Genomic DNA, 21,178 nt, shown 5'->3' on the forward strand with positions numbered 1-21,178 from the left:
TTTGGGGGACTTTGTCACATTGTTCACTAAAAGTTCCCTTTCCCCCAATTTTTATACGAACAATTGTTTAGTAACAGCTCCCATAATCTACACTAATGAAATCAATTTTTAAAATCATTTATATAACTTTAACATATACAACAATATAACAAGTCTGTCAAGATCTTTTCAGATTCTAACTCTTGTCTATTAGCTATTCTTTTCAGATATAAGTCACTGGAAAATAACATTAACAATACACCATTTATAACAAGTCACTGATAAAAGTGTACAGCAACAAGATAAGTAAAAGATTCCCTAGCATATGCTAATACAAATTCCCTCTAAGCTGACATGTAATCATTACTTTGGGGGGAGACAGTCATTCAACCATTTCCATATCTTCCTAACTATATTTCTATTTCTAAAAAATAGCATGAAACTATGTAAAATACTTTGTTGCAATATGGCACAGACTTAATTTACCAATCTAGTTGGAGAGAATGCTGACTTGGAGTCACTATGACTATGCCTGTCTCAAGGATTTCGTAGCTATGTGAATTGAACAAGTCACTTAATTTCTTTCTATCTCAGTTCCCACACCTATAAAATGGAAATAATAACAATAGTACCTTCTTCCCAAGGATTGTTCTGAGTATAAAATGAGATAATATTTATAAGATACCTTGGAAATCTTAAAACATTATATAAATATTAGTTCTTATTATTAAGTTAATTTAAAAAGAAATAAAATTTGATTTATCTATAAACCTATAAAATCAGATTAATTAAGCTATTCAACTTTTGGATTATTACTTTTTTTTCTATATGTTTGATAACAATCCATTTAATAATGTATGTAACATGATATGTGATCTAAAAGTTTGCCAAGAAATCAATTCAGACTACAAAATTCTAATTTTAATGAACCTCAGGACACTTTTGCATCTCTAATCTCAGAGCGCCTATCCATGACCTTTCAAATATCATTGAGAGCAGCTCAAAAATTGCTCTGAGGTTAATTTGCTCATCATCTCCTTATTTATGTTAAGGTTCAAATCTACTAAAGAAACAAAATTAAAGATAGTTCTGGCCAAGTCAAAAAAAATTTTTTTTGGATCAGAACAAAGCTATGTTTTTTAAGAGCTCTTAAATTTTCCTTAGTGAAAATTTATTCAGTTTGAATTTCTGTTGTGATTGTGATAATTATGGGAATATATTTGCTGTATCATTAGAAAAAATTCAATATTATCAAGGAGTCACTACATTATTTTTAAAAATTATTTTGGAGCAATCAGTCCCCAACATTTTAGCAGTAACTGATATCATCACATAATATGATTTTGAAAACATTATTTCTTTGCAGCACTGTAAGAGAATTCTGACATCCAAGTAAATTCAGAGTAGTAGAGAAGAGTGGAACAGGCAGAATTTAGAATATAACCCAAAGCCAGTGTGTTTTGCCAGAGTCATTGATGTCCTGCATGGTATGAGTCCCCTAATCAGGTGGAATGAACTTCATCCACTCTGTCAGATATAACTGAACTATGGCAGAATTAACAGGCAGGCTAATGGAAAGGGGTATGATAATGGAGAGGCACAGGGAGTGTTAGGAACAAAGGGAGGTATGCTTTCTCTGACCAGGGTGCCTACCTACTAACATGGGGCTATGTACAACATCTGGCACCACATGTAGAGGATGGAAGTGCTCATATGGTAGTACCCTGCGGCAAAGCTTCACTGTTTCAAGATAATTACATCTCAGTTTTACTACGCTATTGGAAATATTTAATAAGTTAAAAATAAAATGTCCTTGGTATTAAGTAGTTTGGTAAAAATAACTATTAAATTTATTCAATATTCTGGGATTTCTATCTTTTCTTTGGGCAGATAACTTCCTTGTATATTTGTCTCATTTGTGTTAAGAGACAAACAAAATAAAATAGCTCTAGCTAACAATGAAATTTGTAAGATAGATTTCTAAGATCTTAGTTTTTAAGAAGTAAACAATTCAGAAATTAGTTACACATAAAGTTTGTTTTTTAACTTATATCAGTAATAGAATAAACATTTAACATTCACCTTTTTTTTTTTTTTTTTTTTTTTTTTTTGTAAATCAATGGGCAAGGTACAAAATTTAGATAAGACATGATTTCCTTGTAGAGGAACTTAATAGTTATATAAGATATAGAGTTAGCTATGATATATATTATGTGACAAAAAAAATGAAAAATTACAAAACAAAGTTTTAGATGACATATATTTTAAGGGGCAAGAATGTTACACTTCCTGACAGGAACTGGGGTGATTTCCTAGAGGAGACGGCACTTCATGAGAGATTACAAGGATGAGTTCAGTAGGTAAAGGAAAAAGAGCATTTAAAGCACTGGGAATAGTTTGAAGAAAAGACCAAAGTTAAGGGAAGATTATGCTTGTCCTGAGGCAAAGAACCATCAAATAGAGACTCTAGAAAGGATTAATGGGAAATAAGGGAGAGAAAATAGAATAGTGACAGATTATAAGTGTCTTGAATACCAGAAAAGGCACTTGTATTTTACTTCGGAGGCAATATGGAAACCATGAATTCTTCTTCTTTTTTTTTTTAAAGGCAAATGGGATTGACTTGCTCAGAGTCACAGTAGGAAATGTTAAGTGTCTGAGGCCACATTTGAACTTAGGTCCTCCTTATTGTAGGGCTTTATCTACTATGCCATCTAGCTGCCCCAGACCCAAGAATTGTTAAGGTAGAAAAGCAATATGACTATATCTATGGATAAACAAGACTATAAACAAGAAGTATCTAGGATAGTTTGAAGGGCAAAATAATAGCCGCAGGACTATCTGTGAAGACGTTATTAGAATGGTTCAGCCTTGTAATGTGTATCTGTACTTAAGTGATAATAGTAGGAAAAGAAAAGAGAGAGAAAATCCAGAAATCTTTTGGATATGGTTATCAACCCAATAATTTATTAGATAAGGAGAGATAAGGATAAAGAGGATCATATAACTAGAAATGTATGGTAAATTCAGAGGCCATATAATCCAATTCCCTTATTCTCTAGATGAGGACATTTTAACACTGGAAAGTTATGGATCCTCCCAAACTTATCCAAGTGATAAAAAGAAGAAAGCATTAAAAAATAGTTCCATATTTGCAAACATGGGAGACCAAATGGATTAAATATTGAAGATTTTTTTTTTTTTTAAATATTGAAGTAAGATTAACTAAAGTTAGAAAAAGTGACACTTTTGCCTTTCATACCTCATATTTTCAGCTGAATCCTCAGGCATTGGAGCTACAGTTTGTACAGCTGGAAGGTTTTTACTGGTAGCACCATTCACAAAACTTGAGGAGGAGGAGGATGAAGATGACCCTGAATCCACTGCACCTGTTTCCAAAACAATTCTACTTTAAGTCTTAAAAATTAAGTTAGTTGTAGATTTAACAGAACATCTCTTAGAATTTATGGCTTTCTTTTCTGGTTTTGCAAAAACTTTCTCAATTTTTAAACAAAACAGTATAGTACTGTTTAAAAACAACTAGCCATTAGTACACTTTATAATTCTCTGTAGATTTAAGCAGAATTTGCTGTAGTAAAATTAAACTGTTTTACGCATCTGTCTAGCATTAACAAATGTTACAATATGGGATATACTTTAACATAAAATGAAAGACAACAAATGAAAATAAACTTCAGCATAAAATGAAACTGATAAAAAAAAAAAACCCTCCAAAACAATGCATATTTCTGAGTAGGAAATTTCCCTTCTTTTGTTGCTATATTATGAAATATTTTTTTTTTATTTTTTTAAATCTGTGAATTGAATTTCTAGGTCTAAATTTTAGAAATGCAGCCACAAAGAATCATATTGAGAATGAATCTGCTGAAGCTATAGTGTATTTATTAAGTCTAGATTTTAAAATACTGTTGCTACACATTTTCTTCCATGACAGAGTATTATTTCAGAACAGTTGTTAATGATATACTATAAAGGCATAGTAAATACAAGTGGAGTTGAGGGACATCTAGTGTCCCTTCTTATTATCAAATGATAAAGCATTTTCCAAAACAAAACACTGCTTTTCACTGCATCTTTAAAGACAATAAAGGCAATTAAACTGGGGAAGAGTAGAAATAGGCAATTTGTTTCTAAAGAATATATGTATCTAAAATTGACTATAGTAAATATTCCTTAGAAAAAAATAACTAAAGAGATAAGGCATAAAATTGATGGATTGAGAGTTAAAATCCCTGGGATTAAATCTAACTCTGCCATTCTTAAATTATTTAAACTTTGTGCGCCTCAATTTCCTCATCAGTAAAATAAGGATCTTGGATAGGATAATCTCTATTGTCTAATCCAACTTTAAATCTTTATTTCAATGCAACCTCTATGGCTCTTTTTATTGCTCATAGTAAAAATTAGTTAAACCACATCAGTAATATGGAGTACAAACATAATTTTAAAAAATATTTTGCTATATTTTAAAGGACCCTTACTGGGTAAATGTTTTTTGTTCATGACATTAAAATGTGCTCTTTTTTACAGTGAGAAGAGTAGGGGAAAAGATAGGGAATCAAAGCTGGGGAAAAGAAGGCTTTCAAACAAATCTTTAGACAAGTTAGATGTTTGAAACAAACAAAATCTTTACAAAACAGATAAATCCTAAATGGCAAATCATCCTTTTACATCAGGTCAAACATAAATCTCAATACTGTTATGGATGTATTTAAGCTTTATAAAACTAGGAGCACTTTCTCCTTTTAACTAGTCCCATAAATGTATTGTGGATGGTTTGTCAGACTCAAAGGGTAGGATGATAAACAAGATACAGAAAGCACAAAATTAATCAAAATGGGAAGGGTCTAAGTAATGATGACAGATGGAAAAGTTTAGGCTATACAGTTTGGAGAAGAGAAGGCTACTATAGTCAGGGAAGGAAAGGCAGGGATCATCTTGCGTTGTATAAATACCTAAAAGGGAATCACAAAGATTTGGGTAAGGATTTATTTGAACTAAGCATCAACAGGAACATTCCTGTAAATTAAAAAAAAAAAAAAGTTAACTTCAGTAGGGCTTTTAAAAATTCACGTTGTGGAATTTTCTGTGATAGAGTCTTTTGGAAAAGGCAGTCAATGACCTGGGCCGCAACATCATCTCAGATTATAAATTAATTTGAGGCCAAATAAGGACTATTCTCTTTAACATGCATTTTTCATTAAATTTTAACCGAAGTTGAATGTATCCTCTGAGTATACTGCCAGGGATTCTAAGGGAATATTGGCATTCCTTATGGGACTTAGCAGAGATCATCCATTCAGACTGAATTATCTATCTAAATGCATATCGATATGTAATCTCAAAGTCAAATTCTACGAGTAAAAGGGGGTAGGATGCTGATTAATGGTAGATCATAGTATAACTTTCTGATATAATTAGCTATTTACATAATGATGTCTTAAAGATTCAAAATCAATTATTTTTGCACCCCATATATCTTTCAATATGTAGATTTCCCTTTGAAAGTAAATGGCAGCTACTGTTCTAAGAGATAAATGGGGAGTGAAGAAAAAAAATGCAAGCATGGACACTTTAAAATAGTAAGGAAAGAATTCTAAAACTGCAGGCAAATTCCCCTTAATACTATTAATTGTAATTCCCAGAAAAGTTAAAAGAGTCTTACTATTCAAGATGTTTATTTTTTACATATCAAAAAAGAAAAAAAAAAAAAAACAAAAAGCAAAAGATGAGGGGGTCACAAAAATATTTAAGGACAATACCTGTTGTATTAATCATACTTTTTGGTGTAGCTCCAGTAGCAGCAAATATATTAGGTGTACTGCCTGCAGGCAGCCCACTTCCAGAAGTAGCAGCCCCTACAGTGGTCACAGCCAGACTACCAGGAGGAGCCTTCTTCACAGGCACCACAACACTCCTACAAAGAAAGAAAACAATGATGGAATTTATTTTTAATTCTACATGAGGACATGACAAATCAAAAAAGCAGTTTTTAAACTTCTGAACCTACCTGTATGATGAATAGAATGTTAAAGGTTTTTGTTTCAAGGAAAAAATTTATTTTTAATAACCCAAAAGAGATATTTAAATCTAAGACCAAAATAAGTAGTTTCTACTTACTTTTCACTTACCTGCTTTCTCCAAGAGTTACTAACAACAAGAGGTAATAACAACTAGCAAATTTAATTACCTTTTATCAATCCTCATTCTATTACTTGACCCTCTTCTTGAAAATTCCTTCTAAGTTTGCAAGACACTAACTCTCTCCTGGCTCTACTCATATTTATTTGACAATTTCTTTTCAGGCTCTTTTGCTTGATCTTTATTCAATTCATGACCACTAAACCATGGATATCACACAACATGGATTTTTTTCCTCTATATATTATTTTATTTGGTTATTTCATAGGATCTTATGATTTACATTATAATCATTTCGCTAATGATTCTCAAATCTACTTCTTCAGCCTTATCCTCTCTCCTGACTTTCATTCTTCAGTCTCCAAATATCTTTCGGAAAAATCAAAATAAATGTCCTGCATATGTCTTAAACTCAACATGCCCAAAACTGAACTTGACTTTCCCCCCAAATCTTCTCTCCTTCCAAACTCTGTAATTATTAATGAACTGACTTATCCAGGGTCATCTAGTTAGTAAATATCTGAAGTTTAATTTGAATTTGGGTCTTCTGGACTCTAGTCCTAGTTCTCTAACCATTGTACAACCTAGCTGCATCATTTGGTACTAGCTACTTTGAAACTCCAACTAACAGGTACTTTCAAAAAAGGGTTAAATTAACTAGGTAACATTAATGAATCAAGTATTTCCATGACATGGCAGAATAATAAAAGAATAATTATACATGAAACTGCAAATCTATTATGTACAACTTGCTATCCTTGTGCAGTTTTTTCTATTTCAAGCAGAAGTGATCTGATTTAAACTTTACAATTTTTTTTATCTGTACTCATCATTTGGTATATTGCTGTTTTTTAGTCTAGTTAATTTTCCAATTATTATTGTTCAGCCACTCAGCAATATGTTCTATGATCTGTGATCCCATGAACTATACTGTCTATGGGATTTACTTAAGAAAAATACTGGAGTGGTTTGCCATTTCCTTCTCCAACTCATTTTATAGATGAAAGCAAAGAGAATTAGATTAGCTAGTAAGTGTCTAACACTGGATTTTAACTCAGATCCTCTTGAATCCAGGCTTAGCACTCAGTTTTCAGTTAGGGAGTTGCAAATTATTTCCCATAATTTCTTCTAATGAATATTTTGCTTTGTTTTAAAGATTGGAATGAATTTAAGCATACCTATTTATTATTACATTAACACTGGTCTAAGTTCTAGTTGATTCTAAAAATAACACTATTCATTCTAAATCAGATATTTCCACTAGTATCAGTTACCTTCTGGGTAGGAGTAGTAACTCTAAGCAAAAGAACCGAGTTGATTGCACAGTTAGTTGTCCAGACCTCCACTGGTCCACTTGTCCTTTTCCTTTCTTGCTCCTTCAGGCTTAACCTCAAACTAGCTTTTCCTTCCCCATTTTGATCTCTTTAACATTTTTTTTTTTTAAGTTTTATTCTGAACTCAAAACTTAAATAACACTAAATATAATAGTCTTTCACATAGATGTGTGTGTGTTAGCTATAATTATTAAAAATATGGAAGAGGGTTACCATTTACATCATGCTTAGTGTATGACATACACTGGTCTGAGCTCTTTATGCTGATCATATTGGAGCTTCACAAAAAAAAAATACTGTGGTAAATAGAGGTAAATAGAGATTAAGTGACTTGCTTAGGATTATACAGCTAGTAAAATCTGAGGTCACATTTGAATTCAATTCATTATGACTCCAGACTGAATGCTCTATTTACTGACTCACAAACCTACCAACAGCATTTCAGCTATTCTTCAAAAGATATAATTCTTTGAGATAAATAGAGATTAAGTGACTTGCTGAGGATTATACAGCTAGTAAAATCTGAGGTCACATTTGAACTCAATTCCTTATGACTCCAGACTGAATGCTCTATTTACTGACTCACTAACCTGCCAACAGCATTTCAGCTATTCTTCAAAAGCTCTAATTCAATAATAAATTCAAAATTTTAATTGAATTAATTCAATTAGTTGAATTAATAACTCAAAAATAAATAAATAATCTGAACATGTCATTAAATGTTTCACTGGAAACCCCCATTCCTTACCCTTGCTCTGAAGTATATTAATGGTATGCGCAATGTCTGTTTTTGATACTGTGTTTCTCTTCTGCTACTAATAGGCATTTTAGATTTTCTAATAAATATTGATTCATTCTAATTTATCAGTCTTCTTGGCCTATAATTGGAGGAAACATTTCTGATGGTTTTATTTACGCTTACTTTGTTAAAAAGATTCTTTTATAATTTTTTTAATTTTAAAAAATTGAGTTTCCTCAAATAAGCAAAATGAGAAAATATTTGTAACAACACAGTGCCTCATAGTTCACTGGCCCTATATAAATGCTTATTTCTTTCCTTATTCTTTTCCTTACCTTTCTCTTCCTTTTCTTTTTAAATAAAATTAGATATTACTGCTTTTTTTTATTAGTCTTGGCCAAAACATACTAGATAATTGTTTTGGTTATTCATTTGATGATTGTTTTTATTTTCAATTTTATTAATCTCTTTTGAATCCCAGAATTTCTAAGTTTATTTCAAGTTGGAGGAGTTTTGATTTGTTGCCTTTTGAAGCTGTCATTTTTTTAAATTACATGCTAAATTCATGTATTTCTTTTAAGTTTTGTTGATGAAAACATGTAGATATGAATTATCCCCTAAGAACAGGTTTAACTGTATTCCAAATTTTTTATTATATTGTCTCATTATTATCATTTTATTTGAAAATTATTTTACCATTTTTATAATTTGTTCTTTGATCCATCAATTCTTTAGGAATAAGTTATTGTCTCTAATTAGTTTAAATTTTTTCTTCAAAAACTCTATTGAATAGAACTTTTATTTTAATATGACTAATCAAGGATATGTTTAATACATTTTTGCATTTCTGTGAGGTTTTTATAAGTCAATATATAGTCGGGTATTTTTGTAAAGGAGGAGAGGGGGAAGGGAATGAGCATTTATAGAGCATCTACTAGATGCCAGATATTGCACTAAGTGCTTTTTATAAGTATTGCTTCATTTGAAACTTATAACAGCCATTTAAGGTAGGTGTTATCCTCATTTTACAGTTTAGAAAACTGAGCAAAATAGACATTAAGCATCCTGACCAACTTCATACAATTGTGAAGTATTCTGGAAGTTGGATTTGAACTTGGATCTGACACTAAGCCCAGCCTTCCATCGACTATGACCCAATTGTCCCTAAAAGTGTCATACTCAACTAAAACATATTTAGACTACTTTCTATTTCCATTTAGTAATTTCCAGGGGTCTACAAATTCTAATTTTTGTTTAATCCCTAGTTTTCTACTTTCCTTCTCTTAAGATTATCAAAACAGAATAAATCATCCCCAAGTCCTCTTCCTAACTTATTAACTTTCTTGATGATCTTTGAGAATCCTAAGTCTCTGAAAGGACAATTCATCTTCACATGCTCCATTTCAACTGAATGAATGTGTGTACCTTTCTGTGTTTTTCCCATCTCCTGCATTTATACAGTTTTGGTCTTTTATCCAAGAATACTCAGAAATCCTATATTTCATGAAAGATCAATTTCTCTCTCCTTCTCTCCCATTTCCTGTAGAAACATATTGAGTTTTGCTGGAAAGAATATTTTTGGTTTTAAGCTTCATTGCTTCTTCTTTTTTTTAAAGAAAGCCAAGTGGCTCAGTGGATAGAATGCTGGGCCTGCAATCAGGAAGACTCATATTCTTGGGTTTAAATCTAGCCTCAGATATCTATTAACTGTGAAATCCTGGGCAAATTATTTAAGCCTGTTTACCTCAGTTCCTCATTTGTAAAACGAGCAAAAGAAATATCTAACCCCTCCAGTATCTTTGACAAGATAATGGTTCCAAATGGGGTTTAAAAAAAAAAAAAAGAAAAAAAAAAGTCAAATATGACTGAAAAAAGACTAAACAGGAACACTTTTATCTTTTGGATCTTTTTATCTTTGGATCTTCTTCCTCTCTCTTTGTAGCAACAATGAAATTTTGGGGTGATACTTATTAGCTCTTTGGTTTGGGGGAAAAAAACTTTTTTTTTTTCCCTAAGACTTGGAAGCTTTTCATTTTGGTTCTGACATTCCTAGGAATTTTCACATGAGGATTTCTTTCAGTGAGTGAGAGATTCTATTTTCATTCTGACTTCAGATTCTAAAACATCTAGGAAGTTTTCATTAATAAATTCTAGAAATATGTCATCTAATGCAGGGGTAGGGAGGAAATGATACTCAACCAACTTAGATTACTTCTCCTTGCCCTCTATTTCATGCCATTTATTGATACTTTATATTCTGTATTTTCTTCTCTTTTTTCAGTCTTATAATTTTGTTTTAAAATTTTCTTATGGAGTTATATTTTGTTTTCACCATTATAATTTTCAGGTAGTTCAATTCTTTTGTAAGGTTTAACACTCTTTGATCTAAGGTATTAATAATTCCCTTTGCCATTATTTTTTAAATCTCTAGCTAGTTCATGCTTTTTCTCTTGTTTCATTTTTCTAGGTTCTCTTCTAGTCTTTATAATCAGTCTTCTCTTAGACTTTGATTTATGTGGCATTTATTCTTTTCTTCTATGTTTATTCCTTGGGATCCTCTCAGTTCAAGAGATTTTCGATTGTGTTCCATATTTTGGTTTTTATTTTGTTCTTTCTATTTATTAATAGAAAGCTTCAGTTTCTGGATGAGAAGCTTTTATTTCAGACAAACTTTTACTTCCACATTTCTGGATAATGTGAATAGATTTTGCTTGATCCTGAGTTTACTCTGTAAGACCAGGTTCTGCCTTCTTTAAGAATGGTCCAGTCTTGCCTCCTGTTGTCATTTAGCACTAAGCTGCCTACACAAAGGCTGGACAAATGTTATCTATCTGCCAGGTCAAACTGGAATTCTTCATGGAGATTAAAAATTAACCTGTTATTAGGAGTATCTATTTCCTCATATGAAAGAAGAAATAATAAAAGCCATAAAAAGGTTAATTTACAGCCAATAAATCCAAATAAGCAGAAGAGATTTGTTCAAAAAGGTAATGAACATTGGGGTCATAGAACAAATGTTAGCACTTTTGAATGTACCAAGAGGAAAAAATGATAGAAGTGGCAATGAAGAGTGACAGAATTCTACTTGTGATTACAGAAGAGGGCTTAGGGAAAAACATGGTAAACCAAGAGATCCTTTTCAAGAGTTCCAACTACAGCTGAGGAAAATGAGAATGACACTGAAGCCATGGAGTCCCTATTAGTTACTCCCTACAACTAGGAGCATGGTTGTTTTTATTTGGCCATTGTCTAACAATTCTTACTCTGAAATAAATAACTAACTTTAAAAATATTTCTTATAAAACATTATTTGCAATTGCTGTCACATCAAAGAGGCTATTTCTACTGATTTTTGCTTAACTTTCTGTGATGGGGTTGTCATAGGGGATAAACAAGTTACAATTAACCAAAGACGATTTATAACAAATTAGTGTATAAGTTCCTGATATAAAAATAAAAGTGCTTTGTTTAGGAGAAAATTCTCTCAATCGAAAAAGTTATTTTTTTTCCTTCCCACAAAGTACTTTAAAATATTTTATTATATAAATGTTAATACTCTGCACATTTTAATCCTCTACGTGCATCTTAATAAAATTCTGTTTATTTGGCTCTGTCTCATAGAGACTGTATGAGGATCCTGAGTCATGCCTCTAGATGTTATTGTGCTAGGTGCTTATTTGGCTATATCTCTAGCTCTAGGACTAGGATGATTTGCATTTTGTCTTCTGCATATTCAACACAGGCTTCTATAAGTCTGGCTGTTTTGGTGCCATCCTAAGATTGAAGAAGGGATTTATAGCTTATTTATTTATATATTATCTTTCTGGTGCTTCAATGGAGTATATCTGCCAGGGAACTAGGTTCCTTCTGTCTTTATGCTCTGCCATATTCCCATACCTTCTACTATTTTGGCACCAGATGTTGTGCTTCTTATGTCTGATCAAACAAAGCCCTCAAGTGATAGTTGCACCAACTTGAGGAGGAAGCAAAGATATGTAGCATACTAGTAGAGAAAGCAAAAATTGACATTGACTATGAGGAAATAATGTATACACAACTATAGTGGTGGTCAGACTGCTATTCTGTTTTTCCTACAATTATCTGCACCTTCATGATAAATTTAAGTCTTCAGGCCCTGAATTTAGGATTGATATCAAGAAAGCTTCTCTTAGAAATGTCCAAAAGTAGAATGGACTGCTTTGAAAGATGTCCTCCGAGGACATCTTCAACCAAAAACTTAATAACAACGTATATATATTAATGAAGGAATTTTTCCCATGTATGGATTAAAATTGTTGACTGCCAAGTTACTCTCAAATTCTATAATTCTGTTTCTGCAAATATAGACAGAATAAGAGAGCTAAATATCATAGAATTGTGGAAAATTCTTAGTTTCAGGTTAACTAACTGAATACACTCAATTCTATAAAAAAAAATTATAATCATTAAATTAAAGATATTTATAATGACATTTAATAAAACTTTGCTTCTTGGAGCAAACAAGAATGTTAGAAAGACCAGTAGGCAGAGAGTCAAAAAGACCTGGATTCTAATTCTGGATTCTAATTGTTCCATTGTTTTACCTTGGACAAATCACATGAACTCTGGCTTTCCTCTATAAAATGAAAATATGCTGGAGTAGAGTACTAAGCTGAATTTCCAGTAAATTGCCCCAAAAATGGACAGAATTATATTGTAACTTAAATGACAGAGGCATTTCCCACTTTTCACTACCTCCAATACTTTAATCATTCAATATTATTTGTTTTATTCCAGTTTTAGTTACTCAAGGATGGTGTCAACCACTGTGCCAACATAAAAAGGCAAACATTTCAAGTGAAATCATTATCTATTAAATATGCAGTTAGGATTTTGTGTTAGAAGAAATGACTGTAAAAGACAATATCCAGCAAAATAGTATGTCTAAAGACAGAGACTGCTTTAGTGATAGATACTACACAACACATTAGAAGAAACAATTATCTAATCCATGTATATGCTAAGCTAAAATTAATATAAAATGCTTTACAATAGAAAATATTAGTTTTAGAACTAATTCTTTTTAGTCTTTTTTGGGGATGAATTCTTTAGTCTTCAAATAATATTAGAGATTCTAGGCAATGATCCCACACTTAAGAGTTTTCAAAGTGAAAGGATTACAAGATGTCTCAACTTATTCTTGTGTTAATTTTTTTAGGCACAATAAAAAGCAAAACTGCTTAAAAATGAGTACACATTTTTTTACTTTCAGCTTAATTATAGAAGAGATTGTCAGTTGATTAGAATTAAAATGGAATAAAGTAGACATAATAAATTACTTTACCGTGAATAATAACCTCAGAAGTTATTAACAAAAATACATTTATTACTTTTTTACTTATTAATAATGACAAATGATTCTTTAAACCTAGATAGTATTTTAAAAATAAAAGAGGCTTAAATACTTTATTAATCAAAGGAACTTCAACTTCCTTTCTACTCCAATGTTCTATGTTTCGACTATAAAGACAGATGGAAAAAAGAGTTATAATCTTTCAGTGATAGGGCACTTCTTTCTTACTCATTTTAGCAATGAAATAACAAATAAATATTTTCATCATCTGGCCTAAAGCTGAAGGGAACGAGAGCCAAGGGGGGAAAAAAGCCTATGTGTATATTCTCAGAAGATGAAAATTATCTAAATAACAGCTTTATTATGATCAGGAAAAAGCATTCAATTTCAACTGAAATTTTAGTTTAAAGGAAAGATATATACCTAAAATATCAACTTTGGAAAAACATATACCTTTCATCTCATGTTTCATATGTTGATATGTGAGTGATAATAGAAGCTAAAACATAATTACTTAATTATAATATTTTCTAACACTTAAATCAATATGGAAATTAAATAAACTTATTTAATGATGAAATTTTTCTTCACTTTAAGACAATTCTGTAATTTGATAGAATAAAGCTTTCATGTAAACTTTATTTATATGAATCAACATTTTGTTAAAATTCAATAATTTCTAAATTGCATTTACTTTATACATACACATAAAATTAAAAGTAGGTGACAGTACTTTCAGTGCCTTTCATTTAGTAAATTTTCATGTTATATCAGTGTATAATCAATATATTCAAAAGTATACAAATTTGAATGGCTCATTCTGAGAAAAATAAAAATATACAAGAATCATTTATAACAATCCCCAAATACATAACTTGTAAGTAAATAAAATCTGAAAATGAAATCATTTGGAAAAGCATCACATAAAAACAATTACTTCTGTAAACTATAAAACAGTGAAAAAAGTAAACACTCAATTTTGAAAACACTTTGGGAAAGAACACAAATAATGTTTTTTTATCCTGGTGAAGATAAGACTTACAGCTATCTTCCAATAGTTTAAGAGCTACCATATGGAGGTGGAATTATAATTGTTTTGCCCCAGAAAACAAGACTGATAACAATATATGGAAGCTGAAATAAACTTTTCAGCAGAGCTGGAAAAACTATTCTTTTTTTTAAAGTAACGTCCTGAGTGCTTTCCATAGGGATTTTCAAATAATATTATGAAATACAATTCATGTTCTTGGAATAGACAAGTTATTTCATATATTCCAAATGAAGATAAGAATGAAAAATGGATTATTAGCAGGGTCAGCTGTATTATAATTCTCTGTATCAAACTAGTACAATTCAGAAATTTGGTTCTAAAATCCTTCACCTCTTAAATCCTATTTTCAAGGAATTCAATCTGACGTCAAAAGACATGTCATAACTTAGATTTCAGACTCTAGTGTCTCAAATCTGTTTATATAGCTCATAATGTAATTACATCTACCTTAAGACAGATGAGGCAGAAGGCAGCAATATACTGAAATCTAATTGAAAAATGCAGTTGTCCAGAAGCACTTGTGGGGAAGAGGTCTCTGAAAAGCTGCTCAGAGCTTCAGAGTTTGAAGTGAAATTTTTGATGTTGTCACTCTCAATCTATTGAATGGCTGACAGACAATCAAACCCGTCTGGCTGGCTGGCAGCTCATTTTGCTGGCAGGTGGCAAACAATTAGACACACCAATTTGTGCCTCCTGATGACATTAAAGCATGAAACTAAGTTGTATGCAGGGCCTAGTGATTTGTGTGAAAGCATTTCAAAAATAATACTCTTTGCCGTGGCAACTCATTTCAGACTGCCACCTCCCATTATGGCTTTGAGCAATGAAGACGACAGACTTGAGTTACGTGCAGAGCAAGGCCGCTTCTGTTCAATCCTTCATCAGCGCCCCCCGAGACCTCAATCCATTCCTTTCATCAATATCACCTCATCATTTACATTTGATAGTACTTCAGCTCCTGCATATATTAACTATACATTCCCTCTTCCTAATATGACTTAGAAAATGCTTTGTACTCTGCTACATCACTCCTACTTGCACATTTTAAAAAACAAATGCACTCCTTTACATATTTCTAGGTGTTACTTGGAAAAACATAAAAGTTTTGTGATTTTTAAAAAACTCGTTATTACTGAGAACTGTTTAGTGAAATCTTAATCTTTAGTCAGGATGAAATTAGGACATAAAATTATTCTAACTGAAATCCATATAAAAATATGTAACAAATTAGAAATATATTCCTGCTTATTCTATATTTGATTTGGCTTCTCTTAAAAGAATTTCAATAACCCTTGACATGGCAGCCTTTTATGAAAATTTTAGCCCATGATGATGATTTTTAAAACAAACCATTATATAAAAGTTTAAAAATAATGGCTTTTTTTTTATTTTCATGGAAATATATACTACATTTTGAAAAGACATGTCATCGTTTTATCATATTCCTGATTTAAAGTTTAAAAAAAGCAACAACTGTATACTAAATTACTAGGATACTAGAGTTGTTATCATCAATCCAAACTCAAATTTGTAACTATTAAGATACTTTCTCCTTAAAAAAATATAATTTCTTTTCAATATTCATCATGTTATCCAACAAAATCAATTTTAACTAACATGCATTGTCTTAAAATTCTTAGTTTTTACAAGTCCAGTTATTCTTTGTACATTTTGCTAAGTGATTAACATTGTTTTCAAAATTAACATAAAAACAAAACATCAACATGCCAAGAAAAGTTAACAAGATAGAATTTCCTTGTTCCCTAAATCATTTCTTTTAAAATATATGAAATAAAAATGTGAAATCACAAAGGACAACATATAATCTATCCTCACAAAATATTTGCCAAAATCACTGTTTACATAAACATTACATATATTTGTGTGATATTTTATAAAAAAAATTGTAACAAAATATTTTTCTCAAATCATTATATATCAGTTGACAAGCAGAAAAGTATAGTTTTCTCAATAAGCAGGCTAAAATAGAAATTTACTATGAAATTTAGAAGAGAATTAACTTTCTTAAAATAAGTTTCTAAATCTATCTGAAATAAGATTTATTGGTATATAATTATGGTTTTCTATTCTTTCTACATTTTCAATGTCATTTTATTAATTCTTGGATCACTTTTTTTCCCCTCACCAAAAGAAATAAATCAATTCCCATTTAAACTAGTCACTTTCAAACATTTTATTTCTTTGAATAAAAAAGTACTTTCAAACTTCAGTGATAAAGATTTGTTCACATGCCAATCTGATACATTTTTTAATTCTTGTAAATCTATATCATTCATGCTAGAATTTAGTGTAAAGTATTTTACAGTATAACTTTTTTTTTTTTTTTTTTTAAGATTTTCCTCTACACATGCATTCTCTTAGATTACTGAAATGGAAAGTTATATCAGGTCAAAATTCTTATTTCATTTTCATGAATTAAATATTTCCTTTTATTTTCCATGAGTTTAGAGAAAGATGTTTTCCTTCTGAATAAAACTATAAATACTCTTGAATCATTTCAACACATTGTCAATTCTTAAGAATTTTCTAATCTAGTTACTTGAGTTTTTTTTCGTTTTCCTTAGGTGTTTTAGAAATCTGGCAAAAAATAATCTTATACCTTACAATGAAATTTATATTTCTATGAAGCATATCTACATGAGAAAAATGATCACACAAGCTTCTGCTTCCTCTTTACTTGTGTGAATTCACATTTGAGCATTTAAACTTGAAATGTAATCTGTAAATATCTGGGTAGTTGTCTACTATAATATTTTCATAAAATCTATGAATGTTAGAAACTAGACTGCATATCACATTGTTCATTTTACAGGTGAGGAAGCGGGGCCCAGGACTGTTGTCTGAGTAAAAGCATAAATCAGAGGAAGCTAATATAAAATCTAAGTTTCCTGCCCAGTTCAGTATTTTCCACTCAAATCATACTGGCTTGTATTCTTTAAGCATATAATAAATAAAAACTTATTAAATTATAAAATTGCTTTCAATGAAATTCTAAAATGAATCAAGTTGGTTCTCTCAATTTGATGGCCTCAATTCAATTATAATGCTCTGAATTATGTAATTACAAAACACTATTAGACTTAATTTCTAATTAATTATCATTTAAATATCAGATTCCAAATATTTTTGAAGGTTTAATGATTTAATTACACATATATACTTATAATAATATGAATAATAAGCTCAGTACATACCTGTCAAAGGAATGAAACTGCATAGGAAGAATAGCATGGGTTTCCCTCTTCAATGCAGGATCTGGGTAAGGGATAGGGTCAGGACCACATTCTGGAATTTCGACAGGGGCAGCTACAAGGCTTTTTAGTATTTCCTTGACATTAATGCCTTTGGTTTGGCTGATGCTAGATATGGATGGTGCAGGCTTGAGCATTTCATTAGGGCTCTCAGTTAAGCTTTCTTGTGATTTTTTCACCTCAGAAGACAAAGTAGACAATAATTCACTCATGGCATCAGGACCTGCACTAGGCTCTAGTTCTGCTCCATTCAAGATGCTAGGTATCTGTTCCTCTCCAATTCCTGAATCTGTATGAGGAATTGAACTTTCCAGCTGAATCTCTTCACCAGGGGTTGGTGTGTCTTTTTCTTTCATGTTATCCTGAAATGTAGCTGGAGTTTCTGTATTCAAAGAAGAGGGTATAAAATGTTTAATAAATTAAATAAATTATACCAGTGATTTATATAAATTTGAATATTTTTATACTTCGCACATTACAATGAAGTAGGAGATATCTCAAAACAACTCCTGAAAGCTGACCATTACATTTTCAATGTAAAAACTTGTATCTTGGGAATTTGCAAATATTGCAAGGGAAGCATGATTGCTTCCATTGTTTAAACTTAAGAAAGTGATGGAGAAAATGTCAATAATATAGATTATGCTATGGGCCTTTTTCTTCATCAGAATCAGTTTTTAAAATTTTTTTATAACATTGCTGATTATTAAATAACAATGAGTCAAAAAATGTACTAAGTGCCAAATAACAATAATATATGGTTATAAATTACTTTTAAAAATATAAAAATATTCCATGTGATAAATATTCAATTATATAGGAAATACTCATTTGGCACATCAGCTGGACAAGAAAATCAATACTTTAAAAAAGCATTAGGAAATGTCATTTATGATACTTTTTAATAACAGCTTATTAGAATTTAATATGTTAATGTTTTCTTTGATTATTAGTTACTTTACTATCACAATTACAGCTGAATTCCTGATATTTTGCTAAAATTTAAAAACCTATCAAGTTATAACTTCTTTAAAAACCTAACCATGTGAGAGATATGAAAAAAAACATTCAAATGTAATAAAAGTGCCTGTTTAAGATATTAAAACTTATATAACAATAAACTTACATTTATAAGTTTAAAAATGTTTATACTGGATTAGAAGTAGGTGGAATGAGAAATATGAATCCATAAATTAGTTAATGTTTGTCTTTTCTTCTGGAAGAAAACTAACAACATCAGGAGGGTGATGAGATGACTTGCACGTGAATTGGATTTAAATGAGGCAGAGTTGTGCAGTCATCTCTCCTCCAGATCAGTCTAGAATCAGTGAATCAGTGGCAAGATACACATTAGGACAAATGGAAATATCTCCAGTACACTGGAAGACCTAGTCCTTTTTAAGCTAAGGTATTTTCTCTGAGGCAAAATCCATTCAGTAATTAAAGATAAATAATTAAATGAGCCAAAGAATAGCCTCTTTCTACCTAGTCAACCAAAAAAAATCAACCTCAGTGGGAAGACACTCAGGGTTTCCAGCCAAATCAGAAACAATTATTATTTACTCTCACTCAGCCATCAGAACCTAAACAATGATCAAGTGAGGCTGGTCTGGGACCTACTGTAAGCCAAACAATGAGAGGCAGTGATCTCGGTTTAAAGCATGGTCCTTCGAAAGGAAATCTACTCAGTAAACTCCAATTTGCAAGATTTCCGTTATTAAATTTATATACTTTTGGGAAGACCACCCACAGATAAGGATATGGAAATATATGTAACAAATACTTTTTATGAAATAGATCATGACTTTAGAGTTGGAAGGAAGCTTGAAGCTGTTCTAATCCAACCCCATGATTTAAAAGATGAAATAACTGAGAAATGGAGAGGTTAAATTGCTTGTCCACATCACACAGGTAATAAATGCTAGTGCCAGGACTCCAGGATCTTTGACACTGGATCCAAGGCTCTTTAGTCTAAGTTAGGGATTAACTTCTTAAATTTACATTTATCCAAGAAGACTTAGATCCTCACATACTCACATGTATACTTTTACAGGAGGTGCTCTTATACATTCTCTATAATGGTTATTTCTCCTTTTAAAAGAATGTCAGAGGGGCAGCTAGTTGGTGTAGTGGATAGAGCACCAGCCCTGAAGTCAGGAGGACCTGAGTTCACAACTGACCTCAGACACTTAATAACACTTCCTGGCTGTGTGACCCTGGGCAAGTCACTTAACCCCAATTGCCTCAACAAAACAAACATATAAAAAAATGAATGAATGAATAAAAATGTTTTTAAAATAAAAAGAATGTTAAGAATCAATAAATATTTAATAAGCACCTATTAAATGCCAGGCACTATCCTAAACTCTAAGGATTAAAAAAAAAAAAAAGGCATAAAATAGTTTATGGCCTAAAGAAGTTCATAATCCAACAAGAGCAGGAGGAAAGGAGTGGAAAGGGAGAGAGAAAACACATAAAATGAGAAGGCTAGTGTTCTCCTAGCAGAATCTTGCTTCTTATTTCACTAAAAAGAGAGAAATTTGATCTACTTCTTCAATGCCAACTATATATGTCAAAAATTCTTAAAATAATCTCTTATTTGGTCTTCCTTTGGTCCCTTCACTGACGAAGAGGTACAGTTCTTTCTACCAAAACTTAAACCCTCTGTTTGTTTCATTCCTATTATTATCTCCAAAGATTTGAGAACTCGTCCCTTATATTTTCTTTCTTATCTCCCATTTTTGCTTATCAACTATGTCCTTTCCCATGGACCAAAAACATGACTATGTCTCCCTTGTTTTCTAAAATAAATCTTAATTTTTTTTTTTTGTTTAATCTTCTCATACTCTCAAGCTATCATCCCACTATTGCTTCTCATTTTCAACCTACTTCTCTAAATTTTTTACAAATTATCCCCCTTTTGCAATTCAACATTCTAATCAAATTGGCCATAAATTAGAAAATAATAAATTAAAATTGCTAGACAGTCAAAGTTAAAAAGAAATTGTCAATGATTGAAGGTTACTTTGTCAGGGAATGCCCAGCAGAGTACTTTATAAGCCTGTGCTTAATTCTGTATTACTCAAATAGTAGTTCTCAAAGATATAGAAAATATTTTCAAATTTATAAAGCCTAAGTCTCTGTTCTTAGACTCTTCATTCTATTCTATTTTCTTGATAATATCAGCTGCCATGGTTTCAGTTATCATCTCTATGTATATAAATCATAAAGCAATATCAGCTGCCACAATGTCTTGATTGAACTATAGTTATATATCTCCAAATTCTTCTTGAACACATGAAACTGAAT

At 31.1% G+C, this 21,178-nt stretch overlaps 1 protein-coding gene across 7 annotated transcripts in view; it reads right to left on the reverse strand.

Annotated features, from left to right (window-relative positions):
* The window catches only part of NBEA (neurobeachin), a 727,838-nt gene that overhangs the window by 435,128 nt on the left and 271,532 nt on the right, over nucleotides 1-21,178 (reverse strand). For 6 of the 7 annotated variants that reach the window (XM_031960710.1, XM_031960705.1, XM_031960706.1 and 3 more), the window contains 3 exons: nucleotides 17,813-18,251; nucleotides 5,763-5,917; nucleotides 3,242-3,368 (listed from right to left, as the gene is read on the reverse strand). In XM_031960710.1, coding sequence (XP_031816570.1) covers nucleotides 3,242-3,368; nucleotides 5,763-5,917; nucleotides 17,813-18,251 — 721 coding nt within the window. The remainder of the gene's footprint in view (nucleotides 1-3,241; nucleotides 3,369-5,762; nucleotides 5,918-17,812; nucleotides 18,252-21,178) is intronic. The other variant, XM_031960707.1, reaches the window with a different exon arrangement.

The sequence above is a fragment of the Sarcophilus harrisii genome, chromosome 3, assembly GCF_902635505.1.
Source record: "Sarcophilus harrisii chromosome 3, mSarHar1.11, whole genome shotgun sequence".
NCBI classification, from domain to species: domain Eukaryota; kingdom Metazoa; phylum Chordata; class Mammalia; order Dasyuromorphia; family Dasyuridae; genus Sarcophilus; species Sarcophilus harrisii.